The 23065-nt window shown below is 38.3% G+C and overlaps 1 protein-coding gene across 1 annotated transcript; it reads left to right on the top strand.

Annotated features, from left to right (window-relative positions):
- The first annotated feature begins 21941 nt into the window (after positions 1–21941).
- Positions 21942–22803, top strand: olig4 (oligodendrocyte transcription factor 4). The gene has a single exon (XM_055038730.1). The coding sequence runs from the start codon at positions 21942–21944 to the stop codon at positions 22710–22712; it is 771 nt and encodes a 256-aa protein (XP_054894705.1). The 3' UTR covers positions 22713–22803.
- Positions 22804–23065: the final 262 nt, after the last annotated feature.

Here is a 23065-nt window from a genome sequence, read left to right as displayed (position 1 = left end):
AAGGCAACTCTTGTCTCTGGGAGAGGAGATGTTAAAATCTCCTTTACCTCCTTCACTACGCTCCCTGTGGATCCTGTCGCTCCCACCGTCTCCTGTGGATACCTAAACTCTCCCTCTCATCCCTCTGGAGACCCAGCAAGCAGTTTGCTCCTGGCAAGCAGTGGTCCAGTAAAAGACTTGCACAGAAACATGCTGTTATCCAGCAGAGTGCCTCAGAAGTTCTCGCACAGACAGAACTGAAAGACTTTCTGGTTCAATATTTTAGGTCAAGATAAACCTTGTTATAGCTTGAAGTCGTTGAGGAATTCCAAATTTACATTTTAACAAACCTAATTGAAACCCTTCCAATAAGTTAGAATAAAAAAAAAATCATTGATCGCTCATATATCTTGGTTTGTTTTTGACATTTACATAAACTTATCTTGTTCTGCAAGTAAGAAATAAAGAAAAATGTTCACTTTCCCTAGTATCTGAGGTATCTTTTTTTTGTAATTTTTCTTTTTGTTAATCAAAACTAAAAATCATACATTTTCCTGGTAATAACAAACCTGAACTGCATTATATTATATCTGTTTTGATTGATCCTTGAGTCCTCCTCCTCTGCGTCTCACTTAATACATTTTCACACATTGATTCTGTTGCCAATGTTTGGTTCATATGAAACATATATATGAAACAAACAGCAACAAGAAGGTTTTAATGTAAATTTTATTGTAATGGGGTCCTGATAAAACAACATCCTTGATTAATAACTCACACAGTCTGGTATTTCAGCTCCATTCCTATATTTTCACACTAAACTTAGACAAAGACAAGTTCATGCGGCTCCTTCCTTCACGTGTGCTCTTCCTCTGAGATTTGCTTCTGTTATTGCTGCCGCCTTCATACGAGAAGTGTGCCTGAAATTGCACCCTAACCTGACAGGCCTTGTGTTTGCAGCCTTTAATCTTGTGAAAACATGAGCACAATCGGTAACCGAGAGCTTTTCACATTTTAACTGTCAGTTGAAATTATTTCATGTGAATCGATTGGTTTTCTGGAAAATTTGTAAGTAATTTTTGTTTCGGGTTCTTTCAGCTGTCGTCAGTTTGTGCCACGAGACTCTTGTGTTAGTTTGTGTTTGGTTTTGTATTTTCAAAGGATACTTGCTTGATTTTCTTGTACTTTTTTAGTTGAATTGTCTTTATACCTCCTCACATCTATTGTTAATTGATACACCTGTCACTTATCAAGAACACCCTCTGCTTGGTCCTTATACTCTGTGGGTTTCTTTCTTCATGTCCTCCTGACGTAATTCTGTGGATTTGGTGTGTTTTCCAGGCCTCCTTCAGACATGTTTTCAGAGTTTATCTAAGTTATATGTTCTAGTAATATGTATAGTTTGCCAGTAGCATCCTGCTTAATTTCCTCAACTTGACTTCTAACATAAACTAATAACACGTCTTAATTGGAGAGTAAAAAAAAATCTAACAAAACTGACTATTTCCTCAGCTCTTTACCAATAAATTGTTACCCTTGTGTGAAATAAAAATCAAAATTCCATATAATACCTTCCCCCTCCGTTCTACATAAGGCACTGAACTAGCAAAACCCATCAACTTAACAAGCTCATAAAAATAGGAGTTTCCGTGTACTCGGCTTGCAGGGGTTTTTATGAGGGATTTGTGGCAGATAATGCTGCAGGGAGATGTATGTGACAATGACAAAACTTGTTGCAGGCGACTGAAAGTAGTCCACTGATGCAAAATCCACATTTTAGTTTAAAATAGTGACTTCTGTCATAACTGTGTGTAATAGAGGAAATCAATACGAAGTCACGGGCAGGAAACATGGAGGTGAAGAACAGAAGGTTAATTTAAATGTCTAGCTAAAAAGAACAAATTTAAGATTCATGGCAGAAGGTTCAAAGTCAAACACTTTATGCCTTCTGCCTTCTCAATGGCAATTTTAATTATTGAAAATTAGAATTCATAGCATAACAAAGTCGAAACTGAGAAGTAGATTGGAAATAAATCTGAGAGGATCTGGCATTGAATAAAATAAGCATGCATATTGAGGAAAGATTTACTGACCCATAGGTGTGCTGTAATTCATCAATAAACACAAAATAAGCCCTTTCAAAGTAGCACTTAAAGCATTGAAAGTGTGAAAATATTAAGCAAATAAACTGAAACCCATAAAGGAAATACAACTTTTCAAATGACCAATGTGGCAGCTGTTGAAAAAATGTGTTCTTAATCTGTCTCTTTTCATCATTTCCTGAAAGAAAAAAAATCTAAACATGCAATTGTTTTGTAATTTGCCGTAAAGAAAAATGTTCGGACAAATATATTGTAAATGTATTTGAGCCAAAAGAAAAGGGATTTTCATTGTCTCACAAAAGAAAATAAATGCTAACAAGTTACACTGAGAACATGAGTTGCATGTTCCCCATGCAATGGAAAGATGGATGGATGGGTTATTTTGCAACCACAAACAAATAAATATGCAATTGTCACAGCAGTGCCTCAATGTTTGTAATGTTAGCTTGGTCAAAGCTCTATTGTGAAGATTTTTATATTTGTTAGAGATCATTAGTGAAAAAAGGTCTTCCTGAGGTCCTCCACCTTAAACACAATCTCCCCATTGTGAAACTTTGTGTTGGCAGCATCATACAGTGGGAATGCATTCTTCAACAGGGATGAGAAAGCGGTTTGGATGGAGCTAATTACAGGGAAAGTCTGGAAGATGACCTGTTTGCATATGCATCAGACATAAGGTTCACCCACCAGATGGGCCTGAATGCTTAAGTAGAAAACAACTTGGCTTCTCTTTTTTTACTCCAAGAAATGTTATAAAAAACTGCAACTGATAAGCCTGATGCTGTCAACTCATTTTCAGAACTGAAGAAGCATTTTTATAACAGGTGAAATGGCTTCAATAACAAAAGATGGATTGTCATGTTCTCAATGACTGAGAATCTGTATGAAGGTCTTCTGTTGGTCAACGATTGAACTGAATTCAACTGCAAACCACCAACCAGGCCTGAAAACCCAAATTTCCAGATGCATCATCTAAGTAACAAAAGTAACAGATTCAACATTCAAGTGCTTAAATCATGGCTTTTCCAATAAATTTATTTTACAATAGATCTTTTTGCAAGTAATTTTTCAATTCTAAGCAATCTCAAGTTGGCCATTGTTCTATACAGTAAGCATTTTTAAGAGGATAGATGTGTTGCAAAACGAAAGCTTGGACCGTTTGCTCCCAGGCGGAGAATGAGTAAATCACACTCAGACTGAGATCTACTGCAGGTGGAAGTGTTTTGTAAAATATGCCTTCAAGTGGTGTAGAAAGAAGACAATCTCTGGAAAGATCCAAACAAGATATTTAAAAGTAAATTAAAACATGTAAAAACAATTTTACAAAGACAGAGAATGCATGTCTTTCTTGTTCGATGTACTCCTTAACAAATTTACCTACCTATAAGAAGAATCAACCCTTCATTTTGCTTTTCAACGTCTACATTTTTTTGAAACTGCTTCGTCACATGATTTATTATTTTTTTTCTCCCATCACTTTACACTGGAAGCAAACTGATCCTTTGGGGCGCCCTGTGGTGTTCCTGCACAGCTGGGTGTTTCAAGAAATCCAGAGAGTTACTTGATATCAACACTTCGTATTTTCCTTGCTTGCAAGCATGCTCTATTCACTCTGAGTCTCTCTCTACCATTTAACACAATGAGCAGTAATTATCCAAGCTGCAATCAAATCTCTGACTGTTGCGTAAATCTTCATCGCGCTGTGAGGGATGTTAACACATTCATCCAGATGCTGATGTGCTACAGAGGGAACACAGAGAGGCTTGCTCACTGAGGACAGGGCTGGAAGGGAGAGCCACAGTGCCTCCTGTCTGCAGATAGAAACAAATGACAAGCAATTTAAAGCCACACCGTGTTTTATGGCACTGCAAAAACACCTTAAGCAGATCTGCATGGTAACCTAACATACCTATTTGCAACTCTTTATTACTTGTACAAAGCTCTTCTGTCTTCAGCCCTGTTTCCTCTGAGGTCAATGAAACGGTTCACAATGTTCTTCTGCCAGTAAACATACCATAAGATAGATAGCCTCAAGGTGGAGAGAGGTTTCTGCAAAGTTAGAATGACATTGTGGAGTCCTGATTCAGCGGCAAGACTGTACACAGATGAATATTCCAACTCAGCGGAGGAATATCATTAATCAGGAAGTTACCTTTTCTGTCAGCATGTGGTGCCATCGTCCCAGACAGACACTGTCTGGGGTCAGGCTGTGATGACTGATAACAGACATGAGAAAAATGTTTTGCCATCACTACTTTGGTTTAAGCTCTTTGTTTGGTGTCATTTCAAGGATTTCTGACTGCTGTGGTTCTGAATGTTCTGCTCAGACACCCAGTGGACTGCGTGTCTGAGCACTGTCTGGGTTCTTGTGGCTCTCCAGAACTCAAATAAAAAGTGCCAGAAATTAATGAACACCTCACTGACATTACTGTTGCTTTGGAACTTGGACAAAATGATTATTTGAAATGTAGCTTTCAATTAAATGTAAAACTAAGAATTTGGGACATGACTTTAATGTGTTGTGGATTTTCTCTAATCTTGTTTTAGTCAAAAGGTTCTTTAAAGATACTCCAGTCAAAAGCTGCTGGTTGTCAAATATCCATGGAGAATTGCAACAGAAGCTTAGCATCAAAAGCAAAATCAGTGACATTTTATCAAATATTGGAGGGACTGTAGGATGTGAAAAGATGAACAACAATAAATACAAAACATTGAATTCTCGGTTTTACAAATCAGGCACATTTGCCATAAAAATGCACTAAATATATGAGTGGAAGTCCAAATTAATGTCATTGATGCCTATGGTGAATCTATTTAATATTCTGACCACAGATTTTGCCCAACCATTTGCTATAAGTTGTCACAATAAATAAATAGAATTTATAAAAAAAATGCATTTTCTTCCAAAAATACTGTTTGCAGTTTTTGTTATAAACTACCTGACTCCCTCTCAAGCTCTTGTATTTCTCCTTTTCATCATTTTGAGGTTTTAGGTTAAGCTAGCATTAGGCCCAAATTACTTTTTAGAATGTAAAGGCGGTTGGAGGGTTGCACGCTTCCTCTGTCCCATGAAATTGCTTCTGACTCCTTTCCTTAAAACCAAGACGCTTCAGAAGTGAGATTTATAGAGAACTGTAAGGGGACAATCTGAAATATATTCATAATCCACTTCCACTTTCAACAGAAGCAATAAGATATCTCTATCAGTCACGATGTTCATGATGCATTGGGACTGAGGTCGAAGCAAAAATGAAGACTGAATTATCTGAGGTAATTTTTAAACTCTATTTGTTCTTTAATGGAGAATGTGAGCTACTTTAGCGCACATTAGAAGCAACTGCAAAGAAAGAACAAACAACCTCAGAGAATGTCAGATTGTTTACGTGAAGCTTCCTGCCAGCTTACTTTAATCAGAAGTGCAATGATTGGGACCTGAAAAGCTTGCCTTAGGCCTGTTACAGCACAGACAGGAAAGGTTTGATTTTTTAGCCTTTATCAGTGTTTCTCAAGCATACAGTTTGTGCACAGAAAGAAGCCAAGAGGGGAGGTTGCACGTCAGCAATGTCCACAGCTTGTTCTGCTGGCGGCATGGCTTATAAGTGCTGCTGATTTGTAATTTCCCTGTGCTTGCAGGTTCTCTCAGGGGAGCGGGCTCTTGCTGCATGGGCTTGCTCTCTGCATTAACTCTCATGAATGATGGAGGAGGCACGTGTCGGCCACTTTCCAAGCCGCTTCTCAAAGAACTCGGATGGTTTGAAATGTAGAAACTGAACAGGTTGAAAGAATAAAGATAAAATGACGTTGGTATTCATTTAGATAGGAAAGGAAATGCAATATGGGATAACAACCTCCTGGTAGCCTTTGCTTTTGAGTTGAGTTATTACAAGTTTCTAAGTTCAGACAATCCTGACAATGATGATTAGTCAAACAGTGAGATGAAGATGAGCGAGAGACACCTCTTTTCAAACCTTTATCCACTGAGTTTGTTACATAACTGTCTCTTATTTTGACATGAAATGCGCCTCATCAGCTGTCTTCGCTGCATTATTCATGAAGTCCAAGACATTAGATAAATGCCTTGGCCTTCTGGCGGAGCATGGTGAGGGCTTGTCTTGTTTGTGTTTTTTTTTTCTTTTACCCAACGAGACAACTGGCACCCAGTAAAACCTAAACATGAATTCACTGTAGGAAACATCAATCTGTCACAGTTTCATGCAGCTGATGTTAGCCTAATGAATAAAAATGTATTTCAAAGGTCAATAATCTGATCTTGTGGAAGGAATAAACTTCATATTAGCATGTCATACTTCTTCATGCAGTGTAGAAATGGTCCATGCTTATCAAATCTGACTAAAAAAGGTGATGAGATGTTTAGATGAAGCCACTAGAGGGCGTATTAATTCCTTTAATTTAAAACCTGTACCCTTGTTTAGAGTTTGTTGATTTCATCTCCCTCTGGTATTTTATGACAAATAGTTGCAAAACTTTAACTGCACAAAATCCTTTCTTTCAACACTGACACAGTAAAATCTGCCCGACCGAAGTATTTATTTTACTTCACATAGCTGAACAACGTGTTGAAAATGGCTTTATGCATACAGATTTCTTTGTTTTAATGTGTTCCCATCATCTGTCATAATTAACAATAAATGGCTTTTCAAATATTGTTTACAGCAATCAGCCTTTATTTCAAATCATCAGGCAGCACATATCTATTATCACTGCAGATTGTAGTGGTTCATTCATCTACAGTAAGGAACTTAGATCATGTCAAAAACATGATCTATTTGAGTCTTATTTGAGTACCAATAAGACTCAAAATTACAAAATAATTGTACATTTTGGTAAACTAACACTTTATATTGTGTACTGCTTAATGTGTAAATTATGTAATCTGAGCCACTGATTTTAACTTGGTTTTATTGAAAAAGTCCTCTAGTAACCTTGAAATCTTAAAAACTGAGTGGAAGGTCAAAATACAGCAACTCCACTCATAATAATATTTTTACTACTTTTGATCTCGGCGGTCCAGAGCATGTGAAGTCAGTTGATTAGTGATGCGTTGGTACTTTAAATGATTAACAGACAGGATAAAGAGGTGACTCAAAAATTTCCACAAGTCTTTTGAATCAATAGTGGTTTGTGGAACCAAACGTTTGCAGTTTGATTGTATGTCTCCAAAAGATTAGTTTCATAATAGTTAAAGTGAATTCTTGATCTGTTTATCCTTTTTTACAAACTCAGACTTTCAACACTTCAGCCTGCAATGGTAAATATGAAGTGAAATCCACCAACTGAAACACAAAAGTGAGCTACTATTGCTATTTTGCCACTTTCAGGGTTCCGTAGGTTGAAGTGGGGGGTATATAAATTGCACCATGCAGTAATCCTGGTCCTAAGTTACCCTGAGGAGTTTTAATGGGGACCTCACTGTAAATGTTACGCAATGACTAAACACAGGCCGCTCACCATGCATTCTCTCAGGATGTATTCTCCACCTGTTTTGATCTCGCTCCTCTGACTGTGTCTGTGTGTGGGTGACCGTTTACTCTCGTCCCACCCAAAGCCATGTATATTTACTTAAAGGACAAAAGTCTTTAAGTCAAGACTACAATAACGCAGACCCCCATGGCAGTGATATAGTTCCAGGTCTGCTCCACATGGAGCCCTCTCAGAGGCCCACGTCCCAAAGGTCACAGCATCAAAGACATCACAGGTCAGGGGGCCGAGGAGAACCTGGTTTAACCCTCCGGTGCCCTTTGTATTATGATGTAGATACACCCACTCTCTTTAGTTCTTACTTTCTATACGATATGTGAAAGTAATATATGAATGGAAACCTGAGCAAGTTTATGTGTTGTTGCCATTGATGCCTTTGATTTCAATTCTGATTTCATTTTATTTTTTACTGTGAACTGCTTGGATAATGGTCTTGGATTATTGGTTTCCTTGCTATAAATGTTACTGTTCATTCAAAATCATCCAATGAGAAGAAAAAAAATCAGAAAACATATTTATATCCACTCTCATTTTCAGATCCACCTAACACTGCAGCGCTTGCAGTTTTTCTACATGGACTTTGAACTTCTCTGGAATCTATGACCATTGTTTTATTTTAACCTCAAGCTCAGTAAGATTGGATGGAGAGCATCGGTGAGCAGAACTGTTCAGACGTTGTCGCAAATTTTCAGCTCTGGATTTTGACTGAGCCATTCTAGCACATGAACATGAATTGCTGCACTTCCTTTGAGTTTACATTTACTGTTTAATTGTAAAGTGAAAATCTCGCACAATCTCAAGTGTTTTGTTCCCTCTTCAGGGAGGAAACAAAACACTTGAGAGCCCTCTGCCTAATCTCACAAAGTTAGGCACAGAGCTACCTTGGATGGTGTAAAAAGTGGTATAAAAAGTGAAACCAGGGGCATCTGGTCAACAGACGAAGCTCCTACTCTTGAGGCTCAGAGATGTGATCTGAACTGGTTTGTTTTCAGAACTGCTGGCATCTTTATGGGTCAATTTAGTAAGTTGTGTCCAAAGGGACATGTTTCCTCTAAGACTCTGTTGGGACACTGCCCAGCAGAGCCCCAGATATAGGGATTCTCCTAGAGAGGCTCCAGATGAAGGATTTTCCATTGCGTCTGCTGAAGAAAAGCTTCTCCATAGCATGATACTTTCACCACCATGCTTACAAATTGAATTGCCAGGGGGATTTTTTTTAGAGTAATGTAAAATATCAGCTTTGCAATACACAGAGCATTTTTTAAGTGTAATTTTGTTCTCCTCCAACCAGAGGTTCTTTGTTGTGTTCCCCACCTGTGGTGTGTCAAACTTTAACAGGACGTCTTGTGAGTTTCTTTCAACAACCAGTTTGTCATTTCTCTTCCATGAAAGCAAATCTTGGGAGTTAGTTTAGTTGTTTATATAGTTTTTCACATCTTGTATCTTCGGCTTTTATTGAAAAAAAAAAAACAGGGCTCTTGCCACTTCAGTTTAGGTGAAGGCTGATGTCTTGGTAGGTTGGTGGTTGTTGCATTTTTTTTTGTTTTTTTGTTTTTGCAAATAGATGACAAGACAGTGTTTTATCAGATGTTGAGAATTTGAAAGATTGTTTTACAAAATAATCTGCAAGAACTGCCTACATAATTTTACCCCTGTTCTTCTTGATGCTTTTATTTGTACTGTTTATTTTATTTGTACCGTTTTTCTCAGTACAAATAAAATCTGAGGATTTTATTTGTACAAATAATTCAATTATATTACTAATTGAATTAATAATCTCACAGAGTTAGGCACAGGGCTACCTTGGATTTTATTTAGGAGCATCAGAGTAATCATAGTCAGCTTCATTGGCCAAGATTGTTTGTACAAACAAGATATTTAACTTCACTTTCAGATGCTTTACACCATAAAGACATTTATATGAGGCAGCTGAATGAATGTCTTTTTTCAGACTCAATGCAACTTTTTAAAACTGGAGGAAATGAGTCCAAACTTTTTCTGGAAAGACTGATGTGTCTACCAACTATATTAGCCCGTAAAAATGTCAAAGCATTGCAAATCCCATCACCTCTCAGCCATTTCCATGGAGATGGTGATTATCCATGCAGAGAGAAACACATTATGCAACACAGTAACAGACTTGCCATTCAGAGTTAATGGGATTATATTTCAGTCTGTTCTGCTCTGACATGTCAATAAACCGGGTTTTGCTGAAGGCGGGGCTTTTTCTTCGCAGCCAGGAGCTTCCAGGACACACAGCTTCTACATTTTGGGATAGTTGTTTGAAAGATTTTCACTATTTTCTCTCTCCATGGGAATGTGCCTAGGTAAAGGTTTCTGTGGGAAATGATGAAGGCATTTTGTTACATTTTGGGTGGCAAAATGTAAATATTCCACACACATTTGGTCAAAATTCTGTGTTTTATCGAGAGCTTTCTTTTTAGTGTCCAACCATTTGCTTTATAGATGGAGTTGGCTGAAAGGAGGAGCGATGAAGGGCAAAGGGCACAGTCTTACATGAGTTTCTTTTTACTCTGCAACCCAATAAATTTGTGAAAGGCCTAAACGTGAATGGAAAGGAAAGAGGTCACTGAGCAGCACAAATGTAAGTAAAGGAGAGAGGAAAGCTAATCAGCTTGGAGATGCTAATTTTATGGAGCACCAATTAAGGAGAATTTTTTTATGACTCTTTTTGGAGAAGACAAAACAGTCGAGCTGGGGGGGTACTTTTGCTTGAATGGCTCTCTCTCCCTCACTCCCACCATCCTCTCCTCTGCAGGATTGAAACCAGTCTCTAATGGGATGGCACCCACTTTACGCCTGCCCTCGCCCACATTGAAGAAAGAAGGCAGACTCTGTTTGTTGTTCTGGATGGTCGTGCGTCCCGTTTATCACTGTCACTTCACTAAAAAAGGAGGACCGAGGGGGTGGTGCAGAGTGAGTTTCTGGAGAGGTTAGCCGTGCAATCTGTCCCGCTTGGGGTTTTACGACTACGGGGGCCCCACGTGGCGACACCCCCACCCAGCACCAATACATCTCCATATCTGCCTTTCGGGCATCGACGGCCTTTGTATCGGCTCACTCCGGCTGCCAAGATGTGTGTCTGCACTGTGAACTGGGGCCTGGGATGGAGCACCTAACTAGACAATGATGGGAGATCCAAGACTGCCAATATTTAACCAGTGAGCAACCCACTCACGCCCCTGCATGGCCGCAGAGCCCCCTGTGCCTTTGTGGACTCTGAGTTAATCTTTCAAAGGTCCAAGTCTTGCCCACTGTCCCCTAAATATACTACTGCTCAGTCTTTTGAGTGGTAATTTTATGGGATCTTTTGTCACTGTTTGTGCTGTTTACTCTGCCTCCACTGCACTCTATAACTCCATGATCCTTAAATCCTTCTCGGAATTAACTCTTCATTAATAATACATTAGAGAGGAAGTGAAGCAGAGTGATGCCTCTGCTTAGTAAACAGGAATAAAACCTGCAATTAATACTGCTGATAATTGGAGCTCGATTAAGACGTTATGAAACCCAATATTGAGTTTTTCACCCCACTTTCCAGTTCTTGTGTGTTCCTCTGCTTTCTTTCCATCTTTACATACATCTGGAAAATACTTGCTGCTCGTTTATTGCCCCTTCCTTTTATCGAGCATTTATGGACCCTTGTAAACTAGTATTGATATTTAATGCTGCGCTCAGCAGGGCAGGGCTGTTTTGCCAAACACCGAAGCCCAGCACTCTTTGAAACAGGAAAAGTGAGACAAAGAATTATATTAATAACAAAGGTGCTATAAATCCAAGCTAAGCTCTGCTGTCAGCAATGGTACGCAGTCACAGTACCATTCCTGCTGGGGTAGTTACTTCTAATATTTTGATTTGTTCAGTAGTCCAATTATATTTTTAGAGAAATTATGCGTTCATAGCACTGTACAAATATCTTGAATCGTCCCTCATTTTAATGGGCTTAACGAATTTTATGAGTCCACATTGAAGAAAGAAGGAAGACTCTGTTGTTCTGGATGGTATATTATATTTTTTTCAGAAAAATATAAATTTTGTTGATAAAGCCTTTGAGCTCTTCTGGGTTTGCAATCCTTGAATTTACTTAATCACATACAATCATAGTCTTGTATTTAAGAGGGATGTTTTAGATCAAAAGTAAGTAGCACATCATTTTGAGACAGAAAGAAAATGATACAAATGGACTCACCTCACCAGAGACAATTTAAAGCTGCTTTTTCAGGTTTGTCTCTACATGGCTACAGGGTGACATTTTTGTCCATCCGTCTATGTTAAACAGGTCTCATTCATGTTCTTCCTCAGCTGCAGCCCGTTTAGGAATCACTCATCTTTACAAATCTTCACACAATAGTTCTGGTTTTGTCCATGTTGCCATTCCCTGGGTCTTGCTCCTCTTCGTTTCTCCGTCCATCTTTCTTGCATTTTATCCTGTTGTTTTTCAACACTGAAACAAGCTTTCATTGTCAAAAAACACTTAAAGTTTGTGTGTTTGCCCTTGTGTTTGGATTCTACTACGGTAATCTAAAAAAGCTGTTGTTAGTTTTTAAAAGGACTAAAATCAGTATTGTATCAGTTCACAGTTTAAACCTCAGACATCTAGTTTGGTGTGGTCCTGTCTCCTGAAACAAAAAAAAAGTTGCCTGAGTCATTTAACAAAAGGTTATAGCAGCTCATAAAAAAGTGGTGGAAGTCACCGTTTCAGCTTTAAATATTGTCTCAAAGTGGAGGACACTTCAACCTGAAGAACCTGCTGGGACAGGAATATTTTCCTGAGACTCACTGATGTAAAAACATCTAATATGTTTGCATTTTTGATTGCATAACACATTTCATTAATGTGTTTCCCACCATCCACACCACTTTGGTTCATCTCCTAATGATGAAATAAATGGAAAGGCTAATGACTGCTTGTAATTGTAAAGTGGGGCTGCAGACTGCACAGCTCTGAAATGAGCGGCAAATTGCTTTGCAGAGAGACTCAGAAAACAACACTATAATTATAAAAGAAATCTAAAAGGTGAACATTTGAAAACAATTATATCACCCTCATGCAACATTAATTATGCAAATCAAAGGACAACTCATACACATGCAATTGTGTTTGCACACTTTCATCTCTAGTTATCTTCTCTTTTACTTAAGTTAATAATTGCAAAAAAATGATTTGTGTTCATAGAAATGCTAATTTCTTCACAGAACAGCTTTTTAGCATTTGGTCTAAATAGCTATTGAGTTAGTCAACTATATTCTATTGTACAAAATTATTCAAAAATGCTTTATTTTTTTCAAAGTTGTGTGCAGATTCACTCACCTACTGCCCACATCAAACAGGTCTGACCAATTCTGTTCTATGTTTTGTGAAGGGAGACTGTCGTGATACTCTCTATACATTCTTAAATGACCAGAAGGTTTCTTCTCCCATCATCTTGCAACGGAATCTCTCACCTTAAGCTGTAGTGGACTTGTACATCCTCTTATTCTACAGACATGCACTTTTAGGTTAACTGTAGCAAGTGCATGAGCCTGCTGTGGGTTTCCCTTTTTTAAATTTAGTCATATGATGGCTAAATCTAAATCTCATCTGACATTTGCATCAGTCTATGTGAAATGTGAACTACCACCACAAAAATTAGTAATGCAAATTAGTAGTGAACTTAAGAAGTAGGAGTTATACTTGGAAGAACCCTAAAAACTCTCTGTATGCCATGGATTTCTTTGTATAAGACTTAGCATGTATTCCATGCTAAGTCTTATCACCAGCAGGTAAAGTGCAGCCTTTACAGCATAAACTTGTTGTAACTGATATCAGATACATGTTTCAGTTTTAAGAACCAATCCATTCACAATAATAATGCCTTAATAAAGGACCTGTAAACAAGTTAATGTTCAAATAAATCACCCTGTTAACAAATTGTACTACCTTTATGCATCTCTTCAAGATTAACAACTTAAACACAGAATGAAATGTACAACATAGCTCTGTTTATATGTTCTATTCCACTGAATTGATCACAGGCTTTGGAGCTAAAAACGTCCCAGTTGGACTGCAACAGCAGCAGAACTCCTCATCAATATTCAGGTCTGAATTAAGGTTTAATGTGCCCGTAATAAACCACCTGAGCCTTATGAGTGGTTCCTGGATGCAATATGTGGAGTATATGGCCAGATGAAAAGGGAATGGAGAGGGCTAAAAAGAGCAACAAGAAAGTGATATCAATCTGAGGGCATAACACATGATTTATGACAAAAGTTTTTTCTTTGGTAATACACAAAATGCAGAGGTTGTAGTGGGAATACTCATTTGAATGAAATATGATTCCTGCCAAATACAAAAACAAACTAGAGCACCCTGAGATTGTGTTCAAGTGTTTTTTCCTTTTGTTGCCGTCTGTGATCTTTTATATAGTCAACTCTGAATGAGCATGAGCCACAAACCAAACACTGTATTTTACAACATCTGTTTGACTGAAAGTTTAATGCATGTGACCTCAGTGAGGAGAAACATGTATATACCCATCAACATTTTTTGATTCTTGTTTTACAGTTTATGAAAAACTGGAAAGTCAATCACTGATGAGAAGCTGGATTAAAATAACAAAATCTACTGTTTGATCACATTTTTGGCTTACTCAATTTTCAAATTTAGATATTTAAACATTTATTCAAAATAGATCAGAACAATGTACCTGTCAGAAACTTGAGGGAGCTTCTGTAAATGACATCACCAAAATAAAAATAATAAAAATAAATAAATAAATCTGTTTAATTCACCTGTTTGTGCCTGCATGTTTCCAGAAGCAGGAATTTACCTTCTTTACTTAGGGCTGAGAGTCAACAGAGTCTGGCTAAGAAGAAGAGTAGACAGCGTTACCAGCAGTGATGCTCATAAGTAAGATAAAATAATTTAGTACATGACTTTAAGCTCTGAGACAGTTTTACTGCTGTGAAAATCAAAATGAGACTAAAGTTACTTGAATTTCAAAACCCCTCTAATTTAGTGCAATTGTTCCAGAAAATATGATTTTTTTTAATTTTGTAAAAATTTAACAAACAGTTGTTTTTGAGAACTGCTATTCTCAAAAACACATTTTACAAAACGCATGATTTGCAATCCCAAAACGTGTTTAAAAATATGTTTGAAAATTAAACACAAGACGGATTAGTCTGAAGTTTTATTTTCTCAAAAAGCTCTAACTGGAATGTTTCTTTTAAGCATTTTTGGCTGCCAACTGAGCAGCAATAACTACTGTATTACATCAAGCAAAAAGTCCAGCAAGTCAATTGTGTGTTACTAACTAGTCTGATGGCCTGACCAGACAAAAACTAACAACACAGCATGCTTCAATCAATGACCCTGCAGAGGCTGTATACCAACCGAACACATGTGGGCACACACAGAAACCATTGATGAGCTCGTCAATCATTGGTCAATAAGGATGGCCAGTGGCCACCAACACTTGGATCATTGTGCCTGGTGACCCTGAGGTCAGTGGTAAGTAGCTAAGAGATGAGCCCCGTTACAAAAAGACTGCATCATGTACTTTCCATATACAGTGGCGTTGCCAGCGGCACCGTTGTGAATGGACACATGGCAGGCCTGCCCACAGATGGGACGTGAAAGTGTGTTTGTGTGTGGTAGGGGCTGTTGCTGGGGAGAAGGAGCACAAGCGGAGGTAACAGACTGAGACAATGGTGCTGATGAAAGGCAGGTTTCGTGCCGAGGCTTGAAGGAGAGAGATTATTGGGAGAGAAGTTCCCCATCAAACTGGAATGGTGGGGGCAGCAGGGAGTAGAGGGGGGCAGAGCAGCAGAACTACACAGATCGCTGACACAAAGCACCAAGGAGCTGCCAACTGTTCAAAAGTGTGACCAACACAATGCCAAACAGATACACTGAGTAAGAGTGCATCTGTGCAGCCATGTGTAGCCATTTGGGGTTTTCTAAATGTATTTAACTCAGCTTGTATTCAGAAACATTTGTTTTATACGTTGATTAAATAAAACTTAATTTTTGATATAAAACATTAGATTTAAGCATTTTTAAATAAAATGTCTTTCAAAATAAATGCACGTTATCTTTCATAAACGCTTTAAGAAATGTCAAGTTTTTTTTAAAACATTTTTATTTATTTCGTATGTATACCAATTTTGGGATAAATTATGTGCAGGATCTGGTGTATTGTATACATTTTCTTCGTTTTGTTTGCATTTTTTTTTTTATCACAGGCAAATGTTTTAAAGCAAATCATTTTTGATGCCAAAGATAATTAGAGTAAATATAAAAAGCAGCTTCCAAACTATTTCATCTACAAAGGCAAAACTGCTTCATAAACCATCCTTGTCAGACATCATGTCCAGATTGACCTTCTAACCCAGACTCTATTTACACTGCATTTTGGTTTTTAATTGTACTTTCAGGTCTACCTGAATTTAGTAGAAGCTTTTTTTCAATTCCTTTGGTTGACTCTTGTAAAAATTACATTGAAATCCTATTCTTTGCTCTGATTTTTTATAGTTGTATGCTTTATGCTGCATAAATACATGTCACTCTGCATTTTATTACTTACCTGTTCCTTTAGGCACGTGAGGTAAAATGTATCCTTTTTGTTACTGGTATAGTGCTGCTCAAGATAGTGAACTATAAAGTGACGCAGTTTGTTTTTGTAGCTTATCATACGTAGAAATCGGTATTTCAAAAGGAACTGTTTTTCAGTTTAACTAAAGCAATTTTTATTTGTTTTTTTCAATAATTACCCAACTTGCTATCATTCGGTCTTCCACCAACCTGAAGGCCAACATCTGGATATGGTCTCTGCACCTCCTGCTCAGCAACATGTTTGGCTCTGTCCCCTTTCACTCTTGCTCCCCCTTTTAGGCTGTCTGTCCTCCCTCACTGTTTCCCCCCGGGATAACTGTGGGGTAATTTATGAAGTTCTAGCAGCATGGAGTAGACCAGTGTATGAGACAGCCTGCTGACCAAGTCCCATTCAGCTCCTGGACTCCTTTTATTCCTGTGTGCTTGGATGCCTCCTCCTAACTACCCTCGCCCTGCAGCCTTCCACAGCATGCAATCCTCCATGGCCCCTTAAAGATGAAGGTGAAAGTTATTGGAGTCTTTAGTGACTCATAAACATCCTAGGGGATTTTCATTCTGCCTTTGTCTGTTTTTGTTGTGGGTGAGATAATGCAATTGTTTCAGGCAGTGTAAATGAATAAATCAGAGCAGTTTGCATAAGCAAAAGGCATCACTCCCTGTTCTCAGAAACATTTGTTAGCCCGTTTATGTGCTTGGAGAAACAATTTTATATCCTTTCCTCCTGCTAAAGCTACAGATAAAAGCAGCAGAAATTCACGTGCAGTGCCTTGCAAAAGTTTCCATATCCCTTGAAGATTTTCACATTCCTCATTTCACATCTAAATCCAATGTGTTCGCTTGCAATAAATCCCAATACCATGCTTTGAAGTTTGTGGTTGTGAAGTGACCTGATTCTCATTCCTTTCCCAGTCGACATTTTGTGGAATCGTCTTTCTTGTTGCATGTTACAGCTGGAAATTTTAGTCTTCAGCAGCACATTTTCCATGACAAACCTGAAATGTTTGTTCATCCTTCTTTGAAAAAGATGGATGGAGTTCATGTAACTTCATCTGATCAGAGCGTCTTCTTCACACGCATTATTGTCTACATGGATTGTGACAATATCACTCATGGCCTATTTTTCACACTGCATTTCTTATTGACATTCTTCAAAAATATTTGAGATCATGAATATTAGTTTTTGTCACAAAGTGTGACTGTGAAGAACCCAATTGCATTCAAGAGAGATGCCAAATTATGTAAAATGTGTCTTACTTAAAAGTAAAGCTAACCTCCAAAATAACAGGAGGAGTCAGTGAGGAGAAACCAACCAGCCTGGAACATCATTGCACATGAACAGTTCATAACAAATGATTGGATGTAGACATGGTGGGAAGGTGATTGCTGGAGTGAAAACATGTGATCATTAAGAAGCTGTGAAAGAAAAATGACTGAGGCATAGGACACATTCTCTTACAATTGTCCACAAGTCTCCTGGGAAGGTGTGATGAGAAGAATGCCAGGAGTTTTCCTTCTAAATTCAGAGCAAAAAATTTCCAGATGAGGTGAAAGACAGCCTATCAGAGAGATTGATTTCGATCACATCACTGATCACTCACAATGTAAAAGTGTGATAGCAAAATATAAACTCGGGATCACACATCTTCTCTGACATAATTCACAGTCTGCTAATTTGATCTCTGAAACTATTTGTTTCAGAGATCAAAGTGAGCCTTCCCAGTTGATCGGAATGAGGCAGTAGAGGCACTGATTTCCTCTCCAGAGATTAAATGGTTCTGCTGAAGGGCAATGCCCAGAAATGGCACAGGAACTAAAAACATAATAAGGAAGACATTCTGAAGCAACTGAAAAGAATATAAAATCCTCACCACGGAATAAAGTTGTTACTTTAATTTACTCCCATTGATGGAGCCTTACAATAGTACACATCTCAGGACCAAAACTGAACCAGCAGTGACTCTATGAGTAGACAATCCTCCTCATTTTTGGATCTCTGCAGCTCTTCCATAGTTATCTTGAGCTTCTTGGTTCTCTGATTCATGCTTCCTGTAAACAATGTGTCTTAGTGTCTTAATGGGTTTGCAGCTTCTCCACACAATTTTCATTAAGGATATTATTTCATAACTTAACATTTCCTTAAATGTCTATAAAACATGCACACTAAACTGTCTGTGTGATGCTGGTTGTTTGCTAATGTCCTCTGGCAAACCTCTGGTGCCTTCTCATTACATCTGTGTTTTTTTAGTGAGATTAAATTACAAATAAACTACATGAATTCACTCAGCTGCTCTCTGAAGGTAATTGCTTGTACTGGATTTTATTTAGGTGGAAAAATAAACCAGGTTATATGTGCTACTTTGTGTTTCTCAAAAACATTAAATTCCAATATAACACAACGATGTTGCTGGTTGTAATTTGACAATCTGCGGAAAATTTATGCATATACTTTTGCAAAGAGTTTGATCCTAGCTGATGCAAGAATAATAGTGTGTGATCCAAAATTGTAAACAACCCCAGGATCTTCTTTCAGCCACATGCCCAGATTAAAGCCTGGTGGGTGTAGAGAAGATCGAGCCCCTGATCCCGTTAAACAATGACCAGCAGAGAGCAAAAGAGGCCTTATGCTGAGCAGCACAGGTTTGCTCTTCAGCTCAGTGCTTTATTGAGCTATAAGAGGCCCTAATCTGGGCTGATCCTCTGTCACTACAAGCATATGCCTGTGATAATGCCCTCATTTTATGGTCACCTGAGCACTTTCATTGGAGTGCACCCCATGAGGCATCAGAAAGGGGGACCGTAAAGCCTGGGGGAGAAAAAGAGGATGTCTCAGATCTAAGAACTGGATGAAGAGTCCTGAAAGGTGACATCTAGAGAAGAAAGTTAAACACTCTGATGGAGGGTTAAAAACTGAAGGATTATATGGAAACATGGAAGGTGGTTACGCTTTCATTTGTAAAATGCAAAGCTTGATTCTCCTGTCTCTCTGTGTGGCCCGTTGCCTGTGCAAACACATGAATAAGAATAAAAATGACACACAATGGGACTTATTTGGCCCATGAATATAAAAATGAAGTAATAGAAGAACTATTGATGCACTCAATTGATCAGCAAGAGCCCATATGTCTCCCTATTCTTGGTCTCTGACAGTAGGAATCATCTCCAGATATTCAGGTCAAGATTTTTAGCACAATTTTTCAAATTCCTTTTTGGCTGAAAACATTAGTTTTCTTTTCTATTAACAAATTAGAATATTTTGACTCACATTGTTAATTAGGATCTGACCCAATTAATAGATGTGAATCCAGCAGCCATTTTGGCTCAGAGCCTAACGATGGGAAAATCCATATGCTCCAAATAAATGGCTTATGTGAGCTCTCCAGGTTCCACCAATTATAATATCCCTGAATATTGGCTAATCCGAAGCACCCTGATGGAGCGGTGGTGGGGGGTCTTCAGAACCCTTTTGATTCCTGGTTGAAACGCTCTTTTAAGTCCGTGAGTAGAATCGGTTTGGGAGGATTTTTTGCTTTGAAGTTGCACATTAAGCAACATGTAAACCACTGGGAGACCCATCTGGCATTTAACAACAGACAAATCTGAAGAGCAATTATATACTACATAAAATACAACAATGTTTTCTTTACATGTCAACTGAAAAGTTAATATAATATTGTCAGAACATGAAAGTACTTTTACCAGAGGAGGATATTTAGTACAGATCTGTTAATAATTAGATGACTAATCTTTTTTTTTCATCTTTTTGATAAAAAAAATAACAGCACGTCATGTTTTTTTTAATAGTAGTAACAACATTATTAAAAGCTTGAGATTTTCAAGTAAAATGAGGAGATTGTATGCAGCCATGCAAAACATTTGTGATAGGTACTTTAATCTATACATTAAAACATGGTGGGTGAAAAGGTAAAAAGGCAAAGGTAAAATCTTTTACTTGCATTTATTTCTGCTGTTGTAATGAACACAAGAGAGGGAAAAAATACGTATCATTATGCATTACAGCAAGAGCATTTTACTGTTAAGAAGAATCAGTATTCAGCCTCAGCCATCATAATCATCTTAGCCATTAAACTACAGTTAGGTTAACAAAACTCCTTGTAACTTAGCATGTCAGCAAACACTAGATGCCACTATGTACTAAGAAAACATCATTTTATTTTAATCACTGGATAAAATGTTAGCATGTGCTAAAATAAATGTTAGCACATACATAATTTTATTTTATAGAATCAATCAATATCTTTGAGTTTACTATCAAAATCCAAGATATAACCAGAGAAAATTTGAAATACTCCACTGTCTCTCCAGTTCCTCTCTTACCTCATTAAAAGGACTCCAGAGATGAATAGAAAAGTTTAGGTTTTGAAATAAAAGTTATTTTAAAACTTTGATATGTGTTGATAATGGAAAATGTTCCTTGGCTATTAACAATCACCAATCATTTTTTTTTAATCAAAAGAAATATACTTGTGCACACATTTTCATAACAACTGCATCAAACCTCTGTTAGTGCTCACATTACTTATATTTTCTTAATGTATCCTTTTGCATTTAAAAAAAATCAAATTTGTTTTGAAAGTGTTTCGAAGAGGGACAGGACAAAGCCTTTTCACATCTTATTTATGATAAGTAGTTTATTTTTTTTTTATAATTTGAAAGTTTCGCAATTGCAGCTCTCTGCAGGAATCCTTGCAACGGTGTCTCTCTTGCGGCTCTGGAAAATGCCATTTTTTGCATTCTAATGCATGTTTTAAAGAGGACATGTTTGGTGCTTCAGGGAGAATAACAGCCTGTTGTACAAAGTTGTTTGTTCTAAAACAGTTGAAGATACAAGCTATGCATGTGTATTCTGTCTGAAGCTTTTAGTGTATCTTTAACTTTTAAAGATAAAAAGCTGAGATTTTACTGAAATACCATTTAGTTATTTGAAGACAGTGCTGTGGCCTCTTTAGTATCTTTTTAACTACCTCTCCATGAAGGACCCCCTTCCAGAAACAGTGATGTGATTTCACAGACTGTTTGGAAAGCTGAGTCAAATTTATTTGACCTTCTTTGTCTTAACTCCGAGTTGAATTGTACCCAGTCTTCCATTAACGCTGCTCTTTACATGTTTAAGCCGCCTCATATGGTGCCTCATACCTTTCTCCAAAGTGTCCCATAGAAACCATATGTAAATAAGGCCTTGGAGGCATCATCTATCTGGTGAAATGGCAGACAGCAATAAAAATGGTGGCCTGTTGAACTCTGAGGTCAGCACTTTCACTTTCTTTTCAGGCAAACTACAGAACTCAAGAAAAACATTTATATAAATATATTTTTTATAAAACATGATTTGTCACATGAACTCTTTGCATTTTTATATAGCCATGGGTGATTCTATGAGAATATCTGAAAATGATATGTGAATATATCTTTGCTTTGGTTTGTAGTGGACTCATTAGATTAGGGGAGTTAAAGGGTGTGGGAAGGTGAAGTGGGGCTGTATGAAGGAGGTGTAACAGGGGGGTGAAAGTGTGTCCCTTCTGCAATTGGCTGTGGTCCTAAGTGTCTCATTATGCAGCTTATTGTTCCTTTGTTGTGTCCCCAATATAAATACACACCAGCAGGCCCACGGTGTGACAGATTTCAAACACTCCTTCACTCCTGTGGAACAGACTGTGCAGCAAAATCTCTCTGTGACTCTTTAAAAATTAAGGATTTTGGACAATTAAAAACAAAAACAAACTGAGATGGATTCAGATGCCAGCTCCACGTGCAGCCGATCCTCATCTCCAGACCTGGTGGTGGATGACTCTGCCGGCAGCTTCTTCTCCAACACTATTTTTCAGAAATACTGCCAGGAGAACAGAAGTGGCAGTGAGGCTGACCAAGGCAGGACAGAACGTGGAGGTGGGAAGACCAAGAGCAGGTCTGAACTCAGCAAGGAGGAGATGCAAGACTTAAGGCTCAAAGTCAACAGCCGGGAGAGGAAGAGGATGCACGACCTGAACCAGGCCATGGACGGACTGAGGGAGGTGATGCCCTATGCTCACGGACCTTCTGTTCGCAAACTGTCCAAAATATCCACCTTGCTTCTCGCTCGCAATTACATCCTCATGCTGTCCAGCTCTCTAGAGGAAATGAAAAAACTGGTCGGGGACGTCTACGGAGGCGGTGCTGCCGCCCAGAGCCGCTCCACTGCTCACTCAACTATCAACCATGCAGCCACATCTGTTCACCTCCCTCTGCATCCTTTGGCCCAGTCCCTTCACTCTCTGGTGGGCAGCACAGCTACAGCTCTGCAGCATCACTCCTCTCCTCCCTCTTCAGCTCCAGCTCCTCATTCCCCTCCATCAGCTAGCTTCCTGGGCTTCCATGCTCCAGTGCAGGGCCTTCTCAAGGACCCGCTTCACCTTGGTGGCTCCTACAGACATTTTCCTGGCATGCCATGCCCGTGCACACTCTGCCAGCCTCTGCCGACCGCCACCTCCACATTGCACAGCTTGTCTATGAACAAATGAAGGAGGACTCGACACAAAATGACTGAAGCCAAACTTGTTCATATTGTACATACAAACTGCTGCTATTTTGTCAAAAAAATATTTTGTAATATTGGGCTTTTTACGCGTGTAACAAAATCTGCAACTTATCCAATGTTTGTGGTAAGGAAAGCTTGTAAAAAATTGGAACAGATATGTTCAGGGTTTCTATTTTCCTAAATTAAAAAAAAATAAATTTGAAACTAACCTGTTTTCCTCATTTTTCTTTCATTTTTATTGCTGAACAATGAAAACTGCACAAAACGTCTTTACTTTGAGACCAGAAATGATAGATATGTGAGTTTAATTATTGCGCAACATAGATTTTACACTGA

The sequence above is a fragment of the Poeciliopsis prolifica genome, unplaced genomic scaffold, assembly GCF_027474105.1.
Source record: "Poeciliopsis prolifica strain line A6 unplaced genomic scaffold, Auburn_PproV2 SCAFFOLD013, whole genome shotgun sequence".
In the NCBI taxonomy this organism is placed as follows: Eukaryota; Metazoa; Chordata; class Actinopteri; order Cyprinodontiformes; family Poeciliidae; genus Poeciliopsis; species Poeciliopsis prolifica.
The sequence above is the reverse complement of the archived record's forward strand: the minus strand, read 5'-3'. Positions and strand labels throughout refer to the sequence as shown.